The sequence below is a fragment of the Lactuca sativa genome, chromosome 2 (assembly GCF_002870075.4).
Source record: "Lactuca sativa cultivar Salinas chromosome 2, Lsat_Salinas_v11, whole genome shotgun sequence".
In the NCBI taxonomy this organism is placed as follows: domain Eukaryota; kingdom Viridiplantae; phylum Streptophyta; class Magnoliopsida; order Asterales; family Asteraceae; genus Lactuca; species Lactuca sativa.
The window spans coordinates 216011633-216031433 of record NC_056624.2 but is presented as its reverse complement, the minus strand read 5'-3'; the positions used below and the strand labels follow the sequence as shown (position 1 = coordinate 216031433).

General features: G+C 37.0%; 3 protein-coding genes across 5 annotated transcripts; all 3 read right to left on the bottom strand.

The window, feature by feature from the left end:
• Window positions 1-1010: 1010 nt before the first annotated feature.
• LOC111896661 (uncharacterized) lies at window positions 1011-4033 on the bottom strand. Its single transcript, XM_052769065.1, has 5 exons — window positions 2897-4033; window positions 2453-2800; window positions 2114-2363; window positions 1465-2015; window positions 1011-1397 (listed from the first exon to the last, which is right to left on the bottom strand). The coding sequence occupies exons 1-5, from the start codon at window positions 4031-4033 to the stop codon at window positions 1107-1109; spliced, it is 2577 nt and encodes an 858-aa protein (XP_052625025.1). The 3' UTR covers window positions 1011-1106.
• A 1757-nt stretch (window positions 4034-5790) lies between these two features.
• LOC111905738 (receptor-like protein kinase HERK 1) lies at window positions 5791-9233 on the bottom strand. The gene is made up of 4 exons (XM_023901467.3): window positions 8285-9233; window positions 8082-8201; window positions 6389-6490; window positions 5791-6106 (listed from the first exon to the last, which is right to left on the bottom strand). The coding sequence occupies exons 1-4, from the start codon at window positions 9218-9220 to the stop codon at window positions 5855-5857; spliced, it is 1410 nt and encodes a 469-aa protein (XP_023757235.3). The 5' UTR covers window positions 9221-9233; the 3' UTR covers window positions 5791-5854.
• A 1581-nt stretch (window positions 9234-10814) lies between these two features.
• Window positions 10815-17195, bottom strand: LOC111905739 (heterogeneous nuclear ribonucleoprotein Q). 3 transcript variants are annotated; one of them, XM_052768681.1, is made up of 10 exons: window positions 17036-17174; window positions 16819-16934; window positions 12664-13168; window positions 12472-12588; window positions 12210-12350; window positions 11937-12110; window positions 11635-11842; window positions 11353-11540; window positions 11174-11262; window positions 10815-11093 (listed from the first exon to the last, which is right to left on the bottom strand). In XM_052768681.1, exons 3-10 carry the CDS (start codon window positions 13126-13128, stop codon window positions 10931-10933), a joined length of 1545 nt encoding a protein of 514 aa, XP_052624641.1. In that variant the 5' UTR covers window positions 13129-13168; window positions 16819-16934; window positions 17036-17174; the 3' UTR covers window positions 10815-10930. The 3 variants fall into 3 exon arrangements, with proteins under 3 accessions (XP_052624641.1, XP_052624639.1, XP_052624640.1); XM_052768679.1 differs by lacking the exon at window positions 16819-16934 and having other exon boundaries at window positions 17036-17195; XM_052768680.1 differs by lacking the exon at window positions 16819-16934 and having other exon boundaries at window positions 12664-13623; window positions 17036-17187.
• Window positions 17196-19801: the final 2606 nt, after the last annotated feature.

The window sequence follows — 19801 nt, the reverse complement described above, 5'->3', positions numbered from 1 at the left end:
TCACACGAGGGTATTTTCGTCATTTGCTTATCCCTTCTCTCTCATGATCTGCAAAAGATAGTCCCTTTCCCTATAAAAATTAAACCCCCGTCACTTCCTTCTTTAATTTATCGTCTCCTCTCTTCTCTCTTCTCTCTTCTCTCTTCTCTCTTCTCTCTTCTGTGTGTTTGTAAGAAAATTTGCATAAGAATGGTAAATTGTTTTTGTGGAAGGCAAGCGGTGATAGTGACATCATGGACGGATCTCAACCCAGGGCGTAGGTTTTGGAAATGTCCTAGCAGTTGCGGTTTCATTGCATGGTTTGATGAGCCCATGTGTCGAAGGGTTGTGGTTGTCATTCCAGGTTTGCTAAGATCCATGAACAAGCTTCAAGAATCTCTGCTGCAAGCAAGTTTTGAAGCAAAAAAAGTGAAGATGATGCTAGTTTTTAGTTGGGTTTTCTTTTTCATGTATGTGTACAAAAGATGCTAATAGTATTAGTCTGGAGATGATGGTTCTTTTGCTTGTGGGTAGATAGATGATGGTTCTTTTGCTTGTAGGTAGAATCAGATAGTAGTATTAATTTGAAGATGATTTCGTTTTTTTTGTTTGTGATGTAAGAAATGTTCGTATGTATGAATGGAATGCTTTTTATTTGGGAAACTTTTAGTCTGCAACCATTGAAAAATATTGGTCTGGAACGTAATGAGTGTAAAATATTGGTTTGCAACTTAATGAACTATCCAGATCCATTAAAGTATAAAAAATGAAAGTGAAAGGTTTTTATAGGGTTTAGACCATTGTAGTATAATGTGTAAACCATTGTAAAGCCATAACAACATTAGAAATGTTCAAAAATAAAATGCAAACTTTTGCATAGTCATAAAGTTCATTACATAACCTTAAAGTGCAAAGTCATAATACCAAAAAAATATCAAAATAGCTTGCAGACTAATGTATCATAACCAAAAGAACCATCTTAGTCTAGCACCCTGTTTGAACCATAATACCAACAAAAGATAAAGACACACAATAACCAACTTAGTCTGACCTTTCTAAGGTACCAAAACAAACAACACAAAAGACCTTTCTAAGGTTCCATAACAAACAACACAAAAGACAACAAATCAAACTTTTTCCTTCATTTTGGATTTATCCTTAAGTTTGGTTTTCTCCTTCATTTTGGGTTTCTCCTTTTTTCCATCTCCCTGCTTCTTTGCCTTGCTAAGCTTCTTGCTCCCTGCCACCACATTTCTAACTTCAGTTTGTCCCCCTTGTCCCTTGCAACTCCTAGAGTTGTGACCCTTGTTCTTGCATTTGCTACAAGTAACTGTAAGGAACTTCCTGGTCAAACTTTTACCTTGATTATTTGGTTCTTCAGTTTGAGCTCTCTTTCTCTTCTTTTTTGGTCTCCCCACCTGCATAATTAATAAATTACAAAAACAATATAAACGTATACTAACTTGTAAATTGAAAATTATTTACCTGTGTAGTATGTTTGGGGGGTGTTAGTGTTGTGGGGCAATCTGACTTTGGCCACATACTTCTTCCATTGATTGGTTGAACTTTGTACTTGTACATTTCATTCCATGTGCTTAACCTATAACATGGATGTACCCACTCCTCAAGAGGTGGGACATTTTTTGCCCCATGCTCAACCTTATCCCAAATGGCACTAACAAGATGAGAGCATGGTATCCCAGTGATCTCTGTATGCCTACAACTACAGTTCCTGTCCCTCCAATTAACCACAAATTGTTCCCCCATTGTCCCAGTAACTTGAGTCTTCTCAGCACCATTAAATATGCAAGTGTATTGAGAAGCATCTTTCTTAACTCCATCTAAAAGTTTTGTGGCTGTTGGGGTAAGAGGCCCTTGAGACTTATCTATCACATTTTGCACAATACAAATTCGTTTCATTAAGTATTCCCTAATATATTCTAAACATGTAATTATAGGTTTGTCTCGAGCATCTAACAACTTTGAGTTGAAAACTTCACATAAATTATTCAATAAAATATCTGTATGTGCTCTTCCTGTACAATGCAACAAAATATATTATAAGAATCTGTCAAAGTGTAAATCTTCCTTGAATATGTCAAGGTGTCTAACTGTTATATAAGGGTAAATATACCTGAAATATGTGCTCTGGCCCAATGTTTGGGTGGAATTTTCTTTAACCAATCACATGCCTTTGAATTGAACTTGTTAAAATCTTCCATGAATCTGTCAAAGTGTCTAACTGTTGTTGTTGTTGCACATTCCCATAAATGATCTCTGTGCTCCTTCCCCCTCCATTGTAGCTTCATGTTTTCGTGAATATGTCTTAAACAAAACCTGTGTTCAGCGCTAGGGAATAGGTTGGCAATGGCAGGTAAAATCCCCTAATAAACAAGTAACAAAAATGTTATTTTTTAAAGGTAGCAGACAAAATTACACAGATGTCATGAACAAGTATCATAAGAAGACTAACCTTTTGCCTGTCAGAAATAAATGTGAAGTTTGAATTTGTAGACAGCTCCAAATCTTCACCTAGACACTCTAGAAACCAACTCCATGAGCTTTTGTTCTCGGCTTCAACTATGGCATATGTTAGTGGGTAGATCCCATTATTGGAATCAAGACCCACAGCAGTGAGAACCTGTCCAGGGTAAGGTCCCTTCATGAAAGCCCCATCGAATCCTAAGAAATCTCTTAAACCTGCCTTAAAACCCAGTTTTAATGCACCTAAACAGACATAAATTCTCTTAAACATCCTAGTTTCCAAGTTTGCATTTGGTTCACTGTATACATCAATCTTCACAGTTGTTCCTGGGTTACACTGTTATAATTCTAGTACATAATCCCTGAGAAGGCTGTATTGCTTTTCATAATCTCCGTGAACATGTTTATGTGCAAGCTGTTTAGCCCTAAAGACCTTCATTCTTGACATCCCCACCTCGTATGTCTTTTGTAACTCTACACGCAAAGCTTTGACTGGGATAGTTGGGTTTCCTTCCACTTGTTGAAGAATGGTGGTTGCAAGAAACTTAGAAGTACACGCTTTAATAGATCTTGACTGCACACATCTATGCTCATGAACCAAAGTTTTCACCATCCAATCGCTTTCTTCATCAGATCTAGAAATTAATACCACCCAAGGGCATGTAGCTTTTTGTGAACTTACTGTTTTGTCCTTGCATTTGATTCTACTTTTTGTCCATGGCCCACCTGTCATTTCTGGGACCACACCCCTGCATTTTGCCCTAATTCTTTGTTTATCATTTTTTGCAAAATAAATGTTTCTCCTAGTTCGAATTGAATGCATTTTAATGTAGTCCTTCGCTTTTGATGAGGACTTAAATATTTGACCCAGATAGAATGCAGTTTCATGTACTACTCCTGATGAACACGTGGTTGGTTTGTTTAACCTTCTCATTAACTTCTTCCTCTCATCTTCTTCTACACCAGCTGATTCAAACAATTGTGTATCTATCACCTCCAAATCGTCATCAACTGTGACATCAGGTGCATTGAATGATTGGTGGTTATCTAGATTTGGAAAAGAATAAACACCACTGTGGAAGTCTTTCATATTCACTTCGACATCCTCCACCATATTAAGTTCATCCACTAAAAAGTCACTATCCTCGCTTATACTTCCATTGGTACTAGTCTCATCACTAATAGCATCTCCAATTTCTTCATTGTCCCCCATCTGTTGGTAATCATCGTCCCCCATCTGTTGGTAATCATTATGATCCATATAAAAGAAAGGATCAAAGTCTTCTAAGGGTCCAACATCTTGGGCTTTGTTAAGCTCCTCACTTGCAGGCTGAACTCCAACATCTTTCAATACATCTCTATCAAAATGTCCAAAAGGTACAACAGACCTAGAAAAGTCATAGTTCTCATTCAAGTCCAATTTTCTACTACATGATCCTACCTCTGTACTTGTAAACTTTTTTCGATTGAGTTCCGGAGAAATAGGCTCATTGATTTCTTCCAATACGACCTTATTTGGAGACATAAAGTATGTATGGAGTCTAGTAGTTCCATGTTCAGTATACACCATAATCTCTTTATGATTAGCGACATGCTTACTTAACAAAAGTACGTCTGAGTCATTACCTAAAGGAAGTAACCCATAATCAATTTCAATCTCTGGAATCAAGAAGTGGTAGTAGATAGGCTCACCGTTGATATAACCTATCTCCTTCATCATATCGTCTAACTCATGTACGGAGAACACGTCCATGTCTACGTAGTCAACATAGTCAATACTCCCACCAACGTAACGTCTTCCTGGGTATTTTATGAACATACCCCCATGGTGAATCTTGAATGTGCAAAAACTACTTAACTCAACTGAAAAACAAATAAATAATGATATGAGGAAAGAATGAAGTCTCAAAATTGAATGTGCATAAATTACTTAACAAAATTGGAAGTTGTTAACTGATCACTCACCATAAGCTTTGATCAGGTCAGGATTTTCTGAGAATTTTGAACGGACATGCCACAAAGTTAGAACCATCGCAAATGATGAAGATGAAAACCCTAGTTTCCGTTTGATGTTTTGCAGTGACGAAGATGATAAACCAGAGGAGAAAAGAAAGGGACGATTTCTTGGGGCAACGTAAATGGCAGCTGGATGTAAGGATCATTTATGTATATGATCATTTCGTGTAACAAAGCAAATGACGAAAATACCCTCGTGTGAGGGTCACGTGATTTAGATAAACGGCAACAATTAAACGGAGTATGTCATAAGGACTATTCGTGCAACAATTTGGAACCACAGGGACCATACTCGTCCAAAATTCCTCATAAGGACTATCTTTGGTCTCTCGTTCCAACCACAGGGACCATCTGTGTAATTTTGTCCAAAATAAATTAATCTAATATATACAACAACAAAAATGAGTATACAGGTTTTCCACTTCGGGTAACTCATTTATCCTGATATATTCACGATATTTGTAGACTAAACTAAACTAAAGTTGATGGACATTAAGCGAAAAGAAGTAGGTTAGGGATTCTATGAGATGTTCTTTCCAATAGTAGATTGGCATGTTATTGATGGGTTTTAGCCATAAGAACTTTCCTATGTGCGCATGCAAAACCCTAATGCTTGGATCTAGGCTTTCTAATAAACATGATTTGAATCCAAGACTTCTAATTACTAATTAGGTTAAATAACAACATTGAAACAGATCTAGAATCATACCTTTGAGTTCCTTGTTGATCTTGAGGTCTTGGAGCTTCTAGAGTCACAAATGGCACTCCTCTAATGGCTTACAAACACCAATAGCAATAAGAATGATTTAGGAGAGAGGAGAGGGAAGGAATTTCGACCAGAGGTTCCTTGCTTTAGGTCAAGTGTCGAATTCCATCAGTCATAGGGTCTATTTATACTTGTAGACTCCTTAAGGGTTACAACCTAAACCCTAATTGGATAATCTTCTCTTAAGGCTATCCAAATCCATTCCATAGATAACTCTAATGGACGATTTTAGCTATCCTAAAGCCTCTAGAATCCGTCCATAGCTTATCCAAATGGATTTACAGTCTAAAGCTTAACTATCAAACAATTGACAGTTTATACCCCTTTATTTAATTAATCTCTTTAAGTCACCAAATTAATTCTAATTAATTCTATGACTTATATTAATCAAATAACAAATATATTATTCATTATATTATTGCCATAATATATTAATAATATTTACTCTCTCTTAATAAACCATCCTATCAAGTTGCTATGGTGAAGGCAACCCAAAAGGACCATACACAACCGGATCAAATATTTGCCTAATATAGTTACAGCCTTAGACACTATTCCAACAGTTATATCTTATATGTACCTATAAGGAGTCATATAAGAAGAAGGCTTTCATATTGTAGCCTTCAAGTAACAACCCAATCCATCTAAGTAAAAACCAGCGCGACCATAAAACCCTGCAAACGTACCTTCATCCCATGGCACTGAAAAACAAGTCCCTGTCTCTTTACCAAAAGGCCCACACGTCTTTTTGGTTGTCTTAAAACACAATGATGAGATTACTATATAATTTGCATAACGTCCGGTCGTTTTCCCAACTGTTCCTAGTATCTCGGTTATCTCCTCATCAACATCAAAGTTAACCTACAAAAACCAACAATAATAATCATATTGCTAAAAAGACAATAATCACATAGTTATGGTGTTAGAGTATTATTATATGTTATGTCATGTGGCATCATTAATTATAGGATGTATATAGATTGCATAGATTGTTATGTCTTAACATTTTGAGACGTTAACTAATAATATTAAGGTTCTCTGTTTTAGCTTTCAAATGGATCACTTTTGACTTTTTGGTAGATATGTTCAATGAATAGACTGCTGCATCTTTTTTCATTTTTTGTAATATTAAAGATTTGTCACCTCAGAAATTCTGCCACCGCTAGGGCCGCCGCTGCCACCATGACGTTGAGAAGAATCCAACGTCCCACTAAAATCTTGAGTTGTGAAACCAATAGAATAAAGGACAAAACTGCAAAAATAGTCCATGTGGTTTGCATTTTTTCAGGAAACAAGTCCAAACAGTGATTTTTTTTGATTCGTGGTCCTTTTGGAGTGGTTTGTATGTGAAAATGGTCCCTCCGAAAATTGAAATGACTATAATACCCTTGGGGTATTTATTTTTCATTTTTCTTTCATTATTTCTTAAAATTTAATATTTATTTATTTATTTTAGCAATTAAAAAAATAAAAAGGGCCCACCTCTCTCTCTCTCTCTCTCTCTCTCTCTCTCTTATTCCTTCATTCATCAGGTAGAAGACATTCCTTCATTCCTTCCCATTTTTCTTCACCACCGACCAAGGAAGGTTGTCGGCCACCGGAGCTGCCTTTTCCTTCCTCTTCCGGCCGAGCAACGCCACCCAAACACCCCTAAAGATCGTCATTCTCTCCAAAAGATCCAAAAACATCACCTTGATTGGCGACTGCTTTGCTCCTCCTCCCCTTCGTGTGTTGTCGTGTGTTGCTACTGGGAAGCAAATGAACCATGGAGGGCTCACAATAGATCGACTGCCCATCCTTTCCTCGTGATTTCTCAGCCATCATCGGAGCTTCCCATTAGCTGCCTTCGTTCCTTTCTTCCCGATCTGTCGAATCCCGTCGGCTGGAGCTTTGGGGGAAATACACTTGCGTTCTTAATCGGCTTCAGGTAACATTTTATTTTATCCCCGATGATCAGATTTTGTGTTGGATCGAAATTTTGAGTTTATTGTTGTGTGATTGTTTTAGGGTATACTGGAGTTGGGGTTCTTTAAACTACGGGAAGCGATGAACCCATGTTTCCCTCTGCAATTTCCGACTTCCTATCAGCAGCGATACCACAGGGACCGTATTTGGTTGATGTTTGTTCTACGTATTCTAATCAACAACCTTTTTCTCAGTTTGGTGGCTTAATTTCGGACTATGAAGGTTGACGCCCCTTAATTTAGGTTGGTATAGTTTGGGTATTAGATGGTATTTAATTACTTTCATTTAGATTGCATCGAGATTGTAGGCGGAGGTTGCTCCGACACTCGAGTGGGGTTAGGATGGTTATTTCCTATAGCAATCAGGAGGCGACCTTGCTGCCCTGTTTCTATTATGCTGGTAACGAACATGAAAGAGAGGGGGGAGGGAAAGGAGGTGGTTTGGTGGTCGGAGGTTGCTCCAGCAGTCGAGTGAGGTTGGGATGGTTGTTTCCGGTGGAGAGAAGGTGGTGGCAGTAGGGGTGGTGTAGTGTGTGGGATTTACGGTGGCATTTTAGTGGCCGACGGGGTGTGGTGGCTGGCTCTAGATCACCGGAGAGAGAGAGAGAGAGAGAGAGAGAGAGAGGTGGGACCTTTTTTATTTTTTTAATTGTTAAAATAAATAAATAAATATTAAATTTTAAGAATAATGAAAGAAAAATGAAAAATAAATACCCCAAGGGTATTATAGTCATTTTAATTTTCGGAGGGACCATTTTCACATACAAACCACTTCAAAAGGACCACGAATCAAAAAAAGTCACTGTTTGGACTTGTTTCCTGAAAAAATGCAAACCACAGGGACCATTTTTGCAGTTTTGTCTAGAATAAAGCCAATCCTCGTGATCTATCGTTATCTTCCGAAGCTTCTGATTGCTATCAAGCTGCAACGACCATGGGGATCCCCCTGTGCTCGATCCCCATAACCCAATTCGTACGATTTTCCGACAACCCTAGCATTAAATAGCACAAAGTTCAAGTTCTTTACAAGATTACACCAGAACTTTGACCTATTTTCACAAGAACAGTAACTTACGATTTGAAATTCCAACGAGATTTGTAGCTGTTCGATGACCATTGCCATCGTCGGACGTTTTTTCCTATCTATTTTCAGGCATTGATTAGCGATTCTGGAGAATACTCGCAACGAATCGGGCTTTATTTGTTTCCGAATACCGGGAAAAATGATTTCGTCTAGTTTCCCCTCTTCATAACGGAGTTGAGCCAAGTGAGATAAGAACCGACGTTCGTCGTCATATTTTCCGATCATCGCTAGCCTTCCACACAAGATTTCAAATAAAATCACACCAAAAGAATACACATCCGACTCTTTTGTAAGAACTCCCGTCGATACGTATAGCGGATCAACATAGCCAAATGTTCCAGCGGCATTTGTAACAAGAAAAGTGAACTCCTGATTCGTTGGACCTATTTTTGACAACCCAAAATCGGAAATTTTTGCTTCCCAGTTCTCATCCAATAAGACATTAGAGCTTTTAATGTCACGATGTAAAACCCTGTGCCCCTCTCCGACACCGGTATGTAGATAATTTAGTCCACGAGCAGCACCAAGACATATCAGAAGCCGTTGCACCCATGTAAGATGGTCGGTGGCCAGATACTTATCGAGGCTTCCGCGACCCTCGTGCTCGTAAACAATGATTTTCTCGTCACCTTCTTCGCAGAATCCAACAAGAGAGACGAGATTTTCGTGTTTGTAACTAGAGAGCATGAAGATCTCCATCAAGAACTCATTTTGTCCTTGACCACCCTTCACGTCTAGCCGCTTTACAGCGACGGTGGTGGATGGTCTAGTGGATCTGGTGGCAGTGGCAGAGACGGGGAGTTGGCCTTTGTACACACTCCCAAATCCACCCTGGCCGATGAAATTGCCGTCGGAGAAGTTGTTGGTGGCCAATTTGATGTCTTCAACTGGAATTTTAAGGTGGTCGAGTTCTTGGATTAGAGACATGATGAGATTACAAAAATTTTAGGGTAACTGGGTGTTGTTGCGAATTGTGATAGACATCCAGTAAATTCTCTACTTATTTGTATAATTCTAATAAATATATTAAGTTCTAAATTATATTTTACGATTTGGTTTATGCCACTTTAATTAGTAACAGGAATAATATAGTGGAAAATTGGAAAATAATATTTGTGAAACGTGAAAGTTATGAAAATTGACAGACGGGGTTACGAATGAAATTGTGATAAGAAATAATTAAGGTTTTTTTTGAACGCATGTTATTTTTATCTTTATTTTTACATGATATATTTGTCATTTTGTGAGAATTTTAGAAATTTTATTTTCTATTTATCATTTTTTAAAGATTTCTATTTTCTTAAAATGAAATTCCATAAAATTGTAATGGGTTTTATAAAGAAATAAAATCATCCTATTAATTTGGTAATAAATTCTCATAAATACTTCAAACGATTTAATTTCTTTTGCAAATTTCAAAAAATTACATTACATTATGTTATGTAAAGTATTACATTATAAAATATTTTCATATTTATATATTGATATTAAATTTTTATTTTTAATAAACCTGTGTAATACACAGGTCTCACACATAGTAGAACTATTTAGCAGGGAAACATGTACTTATTATTTTATTTGTATTGTAGTTATGTTTTTTTTTTTTTGAACCGTAAAACTAACATGTTCTTAAATATATAATATATATATATATATATATATATATATATATATATATATATATATATATATATATATATATATATATATATATATATATATATATATATATATATATATATATATATATATATATAATAATAAAAAGTTTGTTTTTGATAGAGATGGTTATGGTCAGTAATAGGGTAGGTAAGGGGTTGTGCGTTGTAGTGAGGATAGTTTACATGGGCTTATGGTACATCTTTTATTTATCATGATACATTTTTCTGATACACCCACTAAATCGAATCACGTTTTTTTATGTTACCATTTGGGTTGCCTTGTTATATACTTTTTTTGGGCTTTTTGGTACGAATGGGTGGATGATACAAGTTAGTCATATTAAACTTTACGTAATGTAATGCTTCCCCCAATCAATTTTTTATGTGATTGTGTGTCTTAGATTATCAGTGGCTGCAAATGATGAATTTCCTTATTTGTATGTGACATTACCATTAGTACAATGTATTTCCAGCACATTACATTAATTTAAGTGTGAGTATGTAATTTAGCGAGGGAAGATAAGTAGTTGGTAAAGGTTTGTGCTGTTAGACTGTAGCATCTGGTAACATTCTCTATACCTAACTTACTTTAATTTCAGTTATTGGATATGGTTTATGAGTTTAGTTGGTGATGAAACTGTACAATGGAGATTAGGAATAAACGATTGTAAAGCTTTTACATGCAATGAGCCGAGTCCAAAACAAAGGTTCAACAAAGTTGACGACATGATGGATTGGATTGGATTGGATTGGATTAGTTAGAGCAGTCGGTCTAGTTTTATTTTCCATATAACAAACCAACTATGATTGTTCATTCAAGCTAATTAAGCTCTCCATTAAAAAAAAAAAGCACAAAGAAATGTTAAAACAATTTAGTTGGGCAAAGTTTTTTTAACCATTCAATCCCAATCCCTATCCCTCCAGGTGCTCTTAAAGTTAATCCATCTGAAACACAATTAACATTAGACCCGGCCTCCTAATACGGGTTGTAGCGTCGTCCTCCACCTCCTCGACCTCCACTGTCATTACCCCGCCTATGACCACCACCTGAGCCGCCTCCTCCACCACTCCGGCCACCACCACCTCTTGGCTGTTGTTGCATGGCCTGTGGTGAGTGTGGCTGCATACCTGGTTGTTGCCTGTTTTTGCAAATAAAAGCGAATGAATGAAAAAAGACATTTGAACACAAAAACCGTCTAAATCTTCCTCTTCAACTTACAGGACGTATCCAATCCTTCCGTCAGGCAAAAGCATTGGCATCATGGCCATACCAGCTGTTGAAGGTCCCCTTCCGTATATAAGTGGCGGCTGCAGTAACCCATGAATAATACTTTCATTTTTTTTTTTTAAAAAAAGATAGATAAGATGAAGAAATGTGTTGTGTCGGTTGTGACCTACCTGTCCATAGGCGGCTGCCCCATATCCTGCACCCAAACCACCATATGCACCACCTACCAAGCCGCCATAACCAACACGAGGAGGGTGGTGGTTTGGAAGTAGAGCCGCCTTATTCTGGTTGTTTGAAGATCCTCCAGATGATTTCTGGTCTGCTTGTGGCTTAGCAAGTGAGCACTCCAATACTTGACCTATATTACATTATATATACACCAAAACCATCTCAATCAAAGTACATAAAATTGCTTTGATCATGAGAGAGAGCAGTATGTATGTATGTATTACCATCTAACTCATACTTCTCGGTGTTCTTAAGAGCCTTCATGACACTTGATCTATCTGCAAAATGAACAAAACCAAACCTACTCCTCTCGTGGCCTGCTTTTGCAGGAGGGAGAACCACTTTTATGATCTTTCCATGGTGCTCGAATATCTTTTCTAACTCATCTTGAGTCACATTCTTTGGTAGATTCTTCACATACACTGCCTTCACCTATACATATATATGACTTGACTAGTCAACAACTTAACTTTAATAGTTTAATATATATAAAAAAAAAAAAAAAAAAGTATGCACCTTCACCTACCTGAGAAGAAGCTGAAGACTCTGCATTTTTGGGGTCAGCCCAGCTGACAGTTGGAGCATTATCATCAAGTTTAAATTTAGGGTTCAGCATTTTTTGTCTCGAATACTCTGCACATGCATGGTTATAATACTCAATGAAAGCAAATCCACGGTTCCTCCTAGAGTTTTGTGGATCCTGTAAATAAATACAAAAAACAAAAAGCCACATTATATTATATTATATATAATTAATATATCCAACAAACAACCAACTAGTGATGGTATCTATTGATACCTTTAGCAGCTCAACAGAATTGATCCCTGGTCCAACCTTTCTCACAACTTTTTCCATGTCTTCCAATGTCCAACTTTTAGGAACATTACCAATAAATAACTTATGTTTTGCTTGAGATGTGGAACACCTCACCCTTTTACCCTGAGATATTAATTAACAAACAAACAACAAAAACTCCTTACCAACCAACAGCCAATATAGCTTCATATTATTATTTATTGTTTATAAAAAGAATGATAATGATAATTGTAACAAGCAATACCTTCAACTCCTTAGTATTAAGCTCCTTGATGGCAGTAGAAGCCAACTCCTTGGTCCTGAAGGTCACAAAAGCATACCCCTTATTCTCGGATGCATCTTTGCCCCTCATTATCCGCACCTGTTTGTTTCTTATTTATTAATTATATATATATTTATCTTTAATGTGGTGAGAGAAAGAGAGGGATAAGGTTACCTCTGTGACTTCTCCAATGGATTCACAAAACTTTTTGACATCATCTTCGGAAACATCTAGAGGAATTCCACCAAGATATACTTCTGAACCATAAGGAGGAAGGGCAAGAAGTTCTGCATACTTTTTCTCTTCATCAGCATCAGCATCAGCATTCTCCATTTCTTCATCCTCCCCCGCTTTCTGTCTGTCTGCTTCATCATCAGCATCTTCCTCCTCCTCCTCCTCTTCTTCTTCTTCTTCATCTTCCTCAACTTCTTCTTCTTCTTCAACCTCTTCCTCTTCTTCTTCCTCCACTTCTTCCTCTACTTCCTCATATTCAACCTCCTCTTCAACAGCCTCCTCTTCAAAGTCCACCTGCTCTTCTGTTTCAGATGCTGCTTTTTCCACTACCTTTGGAGATTCCTCGGCCTTGGAAGCTGCCCCACCTGCCCCTGCCCCTGCCCTTGCCCGGGTGGTCCTTGGCATCTTATGGTTATGTATCTAGGAATAAAAGCTTGAACAGCAACTGGGATAGATACACAGAAGCCAGAAGAAGCATTTACAGAAGAAAGAAGAGAGCAATGGGAACAAGATTCAAAAGGAGAAAAGGAGTGGCAAAGTGAGAACAACAGTGATAGAAATAGAATCTGTGCCATTAGATATGATATGATATGATATGGTTTTGCTCAAGGAGAGTTCAAAAATGGCAGACAACTGTGAATGACTGAATTCTCAAAATGATATGTGGAAATTTGTATCTAGCTTTCTACCATCAACAATGCAGCAATAATGAGAAAGGTGGAAGAGCAGACAATAAGGTTTGAGATATCAAAAAATAATATATGTTCATACACAGCAAAGTCAAATAAAAGATGGGGAACTATGTCCAGGCAGGCATGGTCAAAGGAGAGCTAAATGGGTTCAACAACAAATTATAGCATCAAAATTTATCAAGAAAGATGGGATTAATTTTCCTGTTTCCTGCAGCAAGTTAATGCACAGGGGCTGAGAATATACTCTCCAATGAGCAATTCAAAAATGCACAAAAGCAGTGCTTAATAGGAGTATCATATAAGCCAACTCACTCACATAACAATGTGCATGAGAGTACTTGTCCCCTTTATATAACTTTTATACATCTTTTACACAACAAAGAACAAAAATATATAAAAATTGCCAGACAAAACAGAAATATGATTAGAGAAAGAGGAGAAGCAAAAAAGAAGGCTGCTAAATCATTGGTCATCCAATGCTTCTACTAATACAATTTACAGTCACCAACATTCCTCACAAATAACAAATACCTCAAGCATGCACACTTGATGCAAAATACAATATGCTCTAGCCCACATGTGCTTAACAGCTGCATGTTGCAACCTCATCAAAGGATTAAGTCTAGCTTAAGATATTAGGACACCACATGGGGACTACTGCCATTCAGTCTAGCCTAAGATTCTCCATCAACACAATGGCAAGCCTTTTGTGCATCCTATAGGGGTAGATAGAGAGGAAGATGGTTTTTAAACTATCTTAAATAAGACAAACCAATAGTCCATAGGCTTTCACATAACTTAGATATATTCTGATACATGATATCTCCCTCCATAACATCACCAATTCAGGATTTCTCTCCTAAAAACCAAAATTCTTTCCTATTGTATATGATCTTCTTCCATGTGTTGCCTTAATTATGCTACTCGGGTTGCTTGCTCGGTTTCCCTGTAACTTCATTTATAGCTGAAACAAAGCTACTTGCCCGATTTTCCGAAAGGTTTATATACAAAACACTCTGACAAAGTTGCAACTTTTCTTTTGCTCTTTGTTTTCATTTTTATTCTTTTTATCATCTGAAGGATGGTTTATAATCTACAGAGTAGTGGGATTCATATTTGTCTCAATTCTACGACAACTATTCATGAAATACAAGATGTTTACTCAGCCTTTTTTATCATCTTGGTTCAACTTATGAGAGCCTTCATGTATGTTTGTGTTTTCTTTGCCTCTTGCCTATTCTTCCCAGGAGACCAATGTATAACACTAGCAGAAACACATATGTGACTAGTATCTCTCACTTTTACCAATAGCCCTAGTATAGCATTTTCAACAAGTGAGGTGGGCAAATCCAAGCTTTCTGTCTACACTTTGGATACAGTATTGCATGATGTGAGGGGTCTCTAGATGCTTCAGTTGATAGGTTTATGATTGTAAGAGTGAAATGAATACAAATAGTAAGAGGTTAAGACTTAAGAACTAGTCCTACAGTCTTCAGGGATAAGATTATGGATTGGAATAACAAGAAATGAGATTTTTCTCTTTTAGGCCAAGTTAAATTATCTTGCTGTGATAAAACAATAAAAGAAAAAGACGTTAAAGATGAACAGCATGAGAAGAGCTGTCTTTGGTTGATGAAGATTTAGAGACTTCTGAAGCAACCATGCACATAGTTGAGATTCAAATCTTCAATGAGGTGCAACTTTGTCCTAACAAGGTGGTTGATACTTCTCACTAACCTCCTTCCCTTGTCAATAGTGTTAATGGAACTAGACAACTAGACAACAGTTTCACAAAAGTCTCTTCAAGAACACAATGATTCGATATCCTTGTAAACATGCTTAAAATGTATGTCCAAAGTTAATGGGGAGTGCTATCATTAAAAAATGTATCACTACTCGCTAGTTATGTCGTTTTGGTAAACTAATTGTCTTTAAGGTCTTCCCAGGGTTTCACACTTTCAACAAATCAGCCAATCTGAATTCTATATAACCTTATTTTGATCAATGATGCAATCATGCTTTCTCCACCTAAACCTCATCAGCCGAAATAAATGCATTCCTTTTATCTGCCCAACAAATTTTACCTGATCAAAGCTCAAATGTGAAAGATGTAAGTCGATTCATACGAGCAAAGCAAATCTAAGCTTCCATACCTAGTGTCATCAAGAACTATAAGATTAAAAAAATATATATTGGAAAATTAACATAGGAACCTATTGTTAGTGAAAGTTCTCATATTGTTCTTCTAGGATGGAGACTTCAAGAAATCATTCCAAAAAAAAAAAAAAAAAAACGAGAAATGTAGAGGAGCAGCATCATGCTCAACTAAAGCCGCCAAAGGAGTATATTATATTTGCATACAAAAATGTGTCATCTACATTTCTCTATTGCTTTTCAGTATTGTTCCTATATATCTAGTTCTACACTTTTCAAGGATCCATGCAAGTGGCAATTACAATTGACTGTAAGTGCTAGAAGCCTCACTTAAACATGTGAATTGTGAAAACAAAGAAACCTTAACTTCAAAAGATTTGAACTGGCACAAAATTTGGATGACTCGGACAGGTATCCTAAGTAGTTGGGTAGACCACAAATGAGAAAGAAACCCGATCCATATTAAAACAAACAATAGTTCATGAAGGGAATGGAAGAAACATACAGCAATTCGAACCACCTAACAGTTAATGAATCCTAATACTCACTTATCTTTGCTTCACAAATATAAAGTTCTAAATTTACAATCCTTCACCCATGTTGGCTAACTGATACCAAAAAACTTGACCACCAAAAGAGATGTCCATGTACTCTAAATAATACTTCACAACCATATCAATCCATGTCCATCAAGCTAGACCTTTTTTATCTACTGCCATTGGCATTTCTATGACCTTCATCAACTGGCCTCTACTCCCTACTTATATGTTATCAAACTAACTATAGAAACACATAGTCTTAGGCACCCACATCTTTTATGATAGATAGGTGTCCATATACACCTAGCATCATTAATATGCTACTACATAACTTCAAAGTGCCATTAAATCAACATTATTCAAAGCCGATTTGAGTGAAGAGTCAACTATAGCCACTTGTAGAGATTCATCTCCCAAGGTGATTCATAAATTCGCTTCTATTATTACAGACACTAATAACCCATATGTATCAAAAGTCAAAACATACACACCGAAACCATTACCAAAGACACGGTTAACTGGGTAAGAAGAACATAGATTACCAAATTAAATATGTTCTTAAAGACTACGGCTAACCCTAAAACAGCCGGAGTTAACCCTAAAATTGAACGCGATGCCCGGAATACTGTCAAATCTCGAAAAAATATAACAAAGAATAACAGGAGTTACACTGCCCAGCAATAAACTCAGCTGTAAAAATTAACACTTACAATGTAAAATGCAATGTCAATTTCCATCATGGGCCTAATAGTTTCTAGTTTCTATGTTCTCTTAGTACACGAATCGCGTGTCAAATTGATCAATAATGAATAGCATAATCATATACCTGACCAGATAAATATACAATTTTTTTACAATATTTTCCTTATCTTCGTATAATATAAAAACCGTAGGTCAGAGAAATAATAAAGGTAAATTATGTATTACCTGTATGGCGGTAGATGACTGATCTCGAATGACGACGATGGTAAAATATCTGCCGGTCGGAGATGATGGTGTCGGAAGAAGGGAAGAGCGGCGCTGAAGCCTGAAATGTTGCAGGTTAGGTTTAGTTTTACCCTCTTTCAATCCCTTCTATATTTATTTCAGAACTACTGAGATATTTTTTCGAATTATAAAAAAAGGGAAAATTGGCTGGCAAATGACATTTTCATCCTTATTTTATTCTCACTTCATTTATAGAAACGCAAATATATTTTCATAATTCATATCAGTTTGTTAGAAAAACGACAGTATGTCGGACAATTTTGGAATATGTCTTTCATGTAAAACATCTCATATTATTTAGAGTAAATTACAGTCTTGGTCCTTGTGGTTTACATTATATAACACTTTTGGTGCAACTTTTGACAAACTAACATCGATGGTTCCTATTAAAGGTTTGGATAACACCGGTGGTCCTCCCAAGTTAACCCCATCTGTTTTTCCATCCATTGCACACAATAGAGGGGTAAATTGGTAAACTCGCATCTTCAAGCCAAGTTTGTCCGTCGATGTAAATTCATACTCGGACACGTTACCTCCCCGGATAACTCGCATCCCCTCCCTTATCTCCCCTTGAACTCCTCTCACCCTGCAGGAGCCTCAATCAGGCGTTAACTTATCGTCACAATTATCATCTCCATGTGTTATACATGATTCTGGAACGAATGAATTAACTTTATCTGAATCAAAATTCATATTGTCCTCGATCATTAATGTATGTTCTTCATAAACACTAAAGATCATAGAGCCAGCATTGCATTGTATACAAAAATTAATCTTGCATGGTTGTTTACGTGGAGAATTGAATACCACCGGTCCACCGGATGCGAAGCTGTTAGCAAAACTGATCAATTTTGTTTGCAAGCGTCATGAATTAGGCGACGAAGGTGTAGAGTTGTTGGTTTTGAATATAATTTTATCTACAGTGTCATCAATGTAGTTGAGGATACATGGTGATAGTTTGTCGTAGATTGATAGTTGCATATTTATTCATTTAATTTGTGCTTTATCTTAATATTTTTAGTTATAATTGTGCTTATTTTAGAACAAAATGTGCTTAATATGTTTAAATTTTGTTTTGTAGCAGCGAAGACACGTGTGGGATTAAAAAGGAAGCAAAATGCGGATCTAGAAGCAGGAAAATCGGACCAAGTCATCCAAAGTCAAAAATGCTTTGAAATTTTGAAGCCCACAGAGTGGAGATCATTAGCCACGCCGTAGTGAAACGAATATTCACGATCATGTATGTCGAGTTAGGGAATACGCGTATTTAAAGATGACCACATTGTTGAGCCTGTTTGTCACTGCGTGGGAGCCAATTTTTAGAAAGTATAAATATTTCGGTTCTGCTTTCAACCCTACCTTATGCTTCAGGTTACTTTCGACTTTTGAAGACCAGAGACGTGTTGGAAGACCAGGGGAGATTTGATTTCGATTGAAGTTGAGTTTTGAAGAGATTTTAAGGCAATAACACTTCTAAACCTTTGTTCACTTAGTTTTTAATCATGTTTTCCAAGGTGAACTTCGATTTTGATTGTGTGATTTCAGTAGTTATGGGCTAAAAACCCTAACTTTTGTTTAGAATTGCAACGCTCTGTTCCGAATCGTTTCCTATTTGGATGAGGGTGATGTAATTTAGATGGTCCGGATGTTCGGTTTGTGTTTTGGAGCCAAGGGGTATTTTGGTAAAGTGTCAATTCGGGCTTTTATGGAAATTGGATTTTAGTTCGGGACATTTTACGGCAGGTATGAGTTGATAAAAGCGTAGAGCTTCTTGTTACCTTTCCGTGGATATAAGGATCGTCGGAATCGGATCTATAATGAAAAAGTTACGGCCTTCAGAAGAATTTATGGTTTAAGGATAACCCTAGTACGTGGGGTGTACTTTGGGTGAGGGTGACATAATTTAGATGGTCTAGATGTTCGGTTTGTGTTTTGGAGCCAATAGGTATTTTGGTAAAGTATCAGTTCGGGCTTTTTATGGAAATTGGATTTTTGTTCAGGACATTTTATGGCATGTATGAGTTGATAAAAGCGTAGAGCTTCTCGTTACCTTTTCGTGGATATAAGGATATTCGGAGTCGGATCTATAATGAAGAAGTTATGGCATTTAGAAGAATTTAAGGTTTAAGGATAACCCAAGCACGCGAGGCATACTTAGGGAGTATGCAGAGCGTATTAGTGCGAGGTCCAGTACGCGAGGCCTACGCTAAGCGTGGTCAGTAGTCATGGTCGCGGATGCGAGGCCTCGTACGTTGGGCGTACGAGGGTTACGCTTTGCATGCGAGAAGATTAAGAAACCCTAATTTTAGGGTGTTGCACCCTATATAAGGTCCTTAAGTCCTTAGGGCTGGCCTCTTTATTAGCCACCATAACTCTAAAGCCCTAAATCGCGACCCTTAGCCTCCATTGTTTTGTCTTTGAGCTCTTGAGAAGAATTTGGTGGTTATTTTGCTCTTTTTGAAGGAAGTAAAGAAGATTGAAGGTGCTTTGCTTGGTGTGAAGTTTATAGATCCAGAACTCCAGAATCACCACTCATTTTGCAAGTCTTTTGAGGTATCAAGTTCATACTTTGTCATCTTCTTGCTTAAATATCTTCATATCTTGGTTTTGATGCTTTTGGTTCCTTTTTGGGCTAGTTTGATGGGTTAAGTTGTTGTGGGGCTTATTCTTTTAGATTTGGTCATATAATTAGTTTCTTAGGCATAA

Excerpts from the sequence above, each read along its gene's own strand:
- LOC111896661 (XM_052769065.1), bottom strand. The coding sequence starts at position 4,033 with ATGGTGTATACTGAACATGGAACTACTAGACTCCATACATACTTTATG. Across the intron at positions 2,801-2,896 it reads TGGGGATGTCAAGAATGAAG|TGTAACCCAGGAACAACTGT; the intron begins GTCTTTAGGGCT and ends GAATTATAACAG. Across the intron at positions 1,398-1,464 it reads CCCCCAAACATACTACACAG|GTGGGGAGACCAAAAAAGAA; the intron begins GTAAATAATTTT and ends TTAATTATGCAG.
- LOC111905738 (XM_023901467.3), bottom strand. The coding sequence starts at position 9,220 with ATGTCTCTAATCCAAGAACTCGACCACCTTAAAATTCCAGTTGAAGAC. Across the intron at positions 6,491-8,081 it reads CGATAGATCACGAGGATTGG|CTTTATTCTATTGGTTTCAC; the intron begins CTTTATTCTAGA and ends TGCAGTTTTGTC. Across the intron at positions 6,107-6,388 it reads GCGGTGGCAGAATTTCTGAG|GTTAACTTTGATGTTGATGA; the intron begins GTGACAAATCTT and ends TGGTTTTTGTAG.
- LOC111905739 (XM_052768679.1), bottom strand. The coding sequence starts at position 13,128 with ATGCCAAGGACCACCCGGGCAAGGGCAGGGGCAGGGGCAGGTGGGGCA. Across the intron at positions 11,541-11,634 it reads CGAGAAGTATGAGTTAGATG|GTCAAGTATTGGAGTGCTCA; the intron begins GTAATACATACA and ends AATGTAATATAG. Across the intron at positions 11,263-11,352 it reads GGGCAGCCGCCTATGGACAG|CCGCCACTTATATACGGAAG; the intron begins GTAGGTCACAAC and ends GGGTTACTGCAG.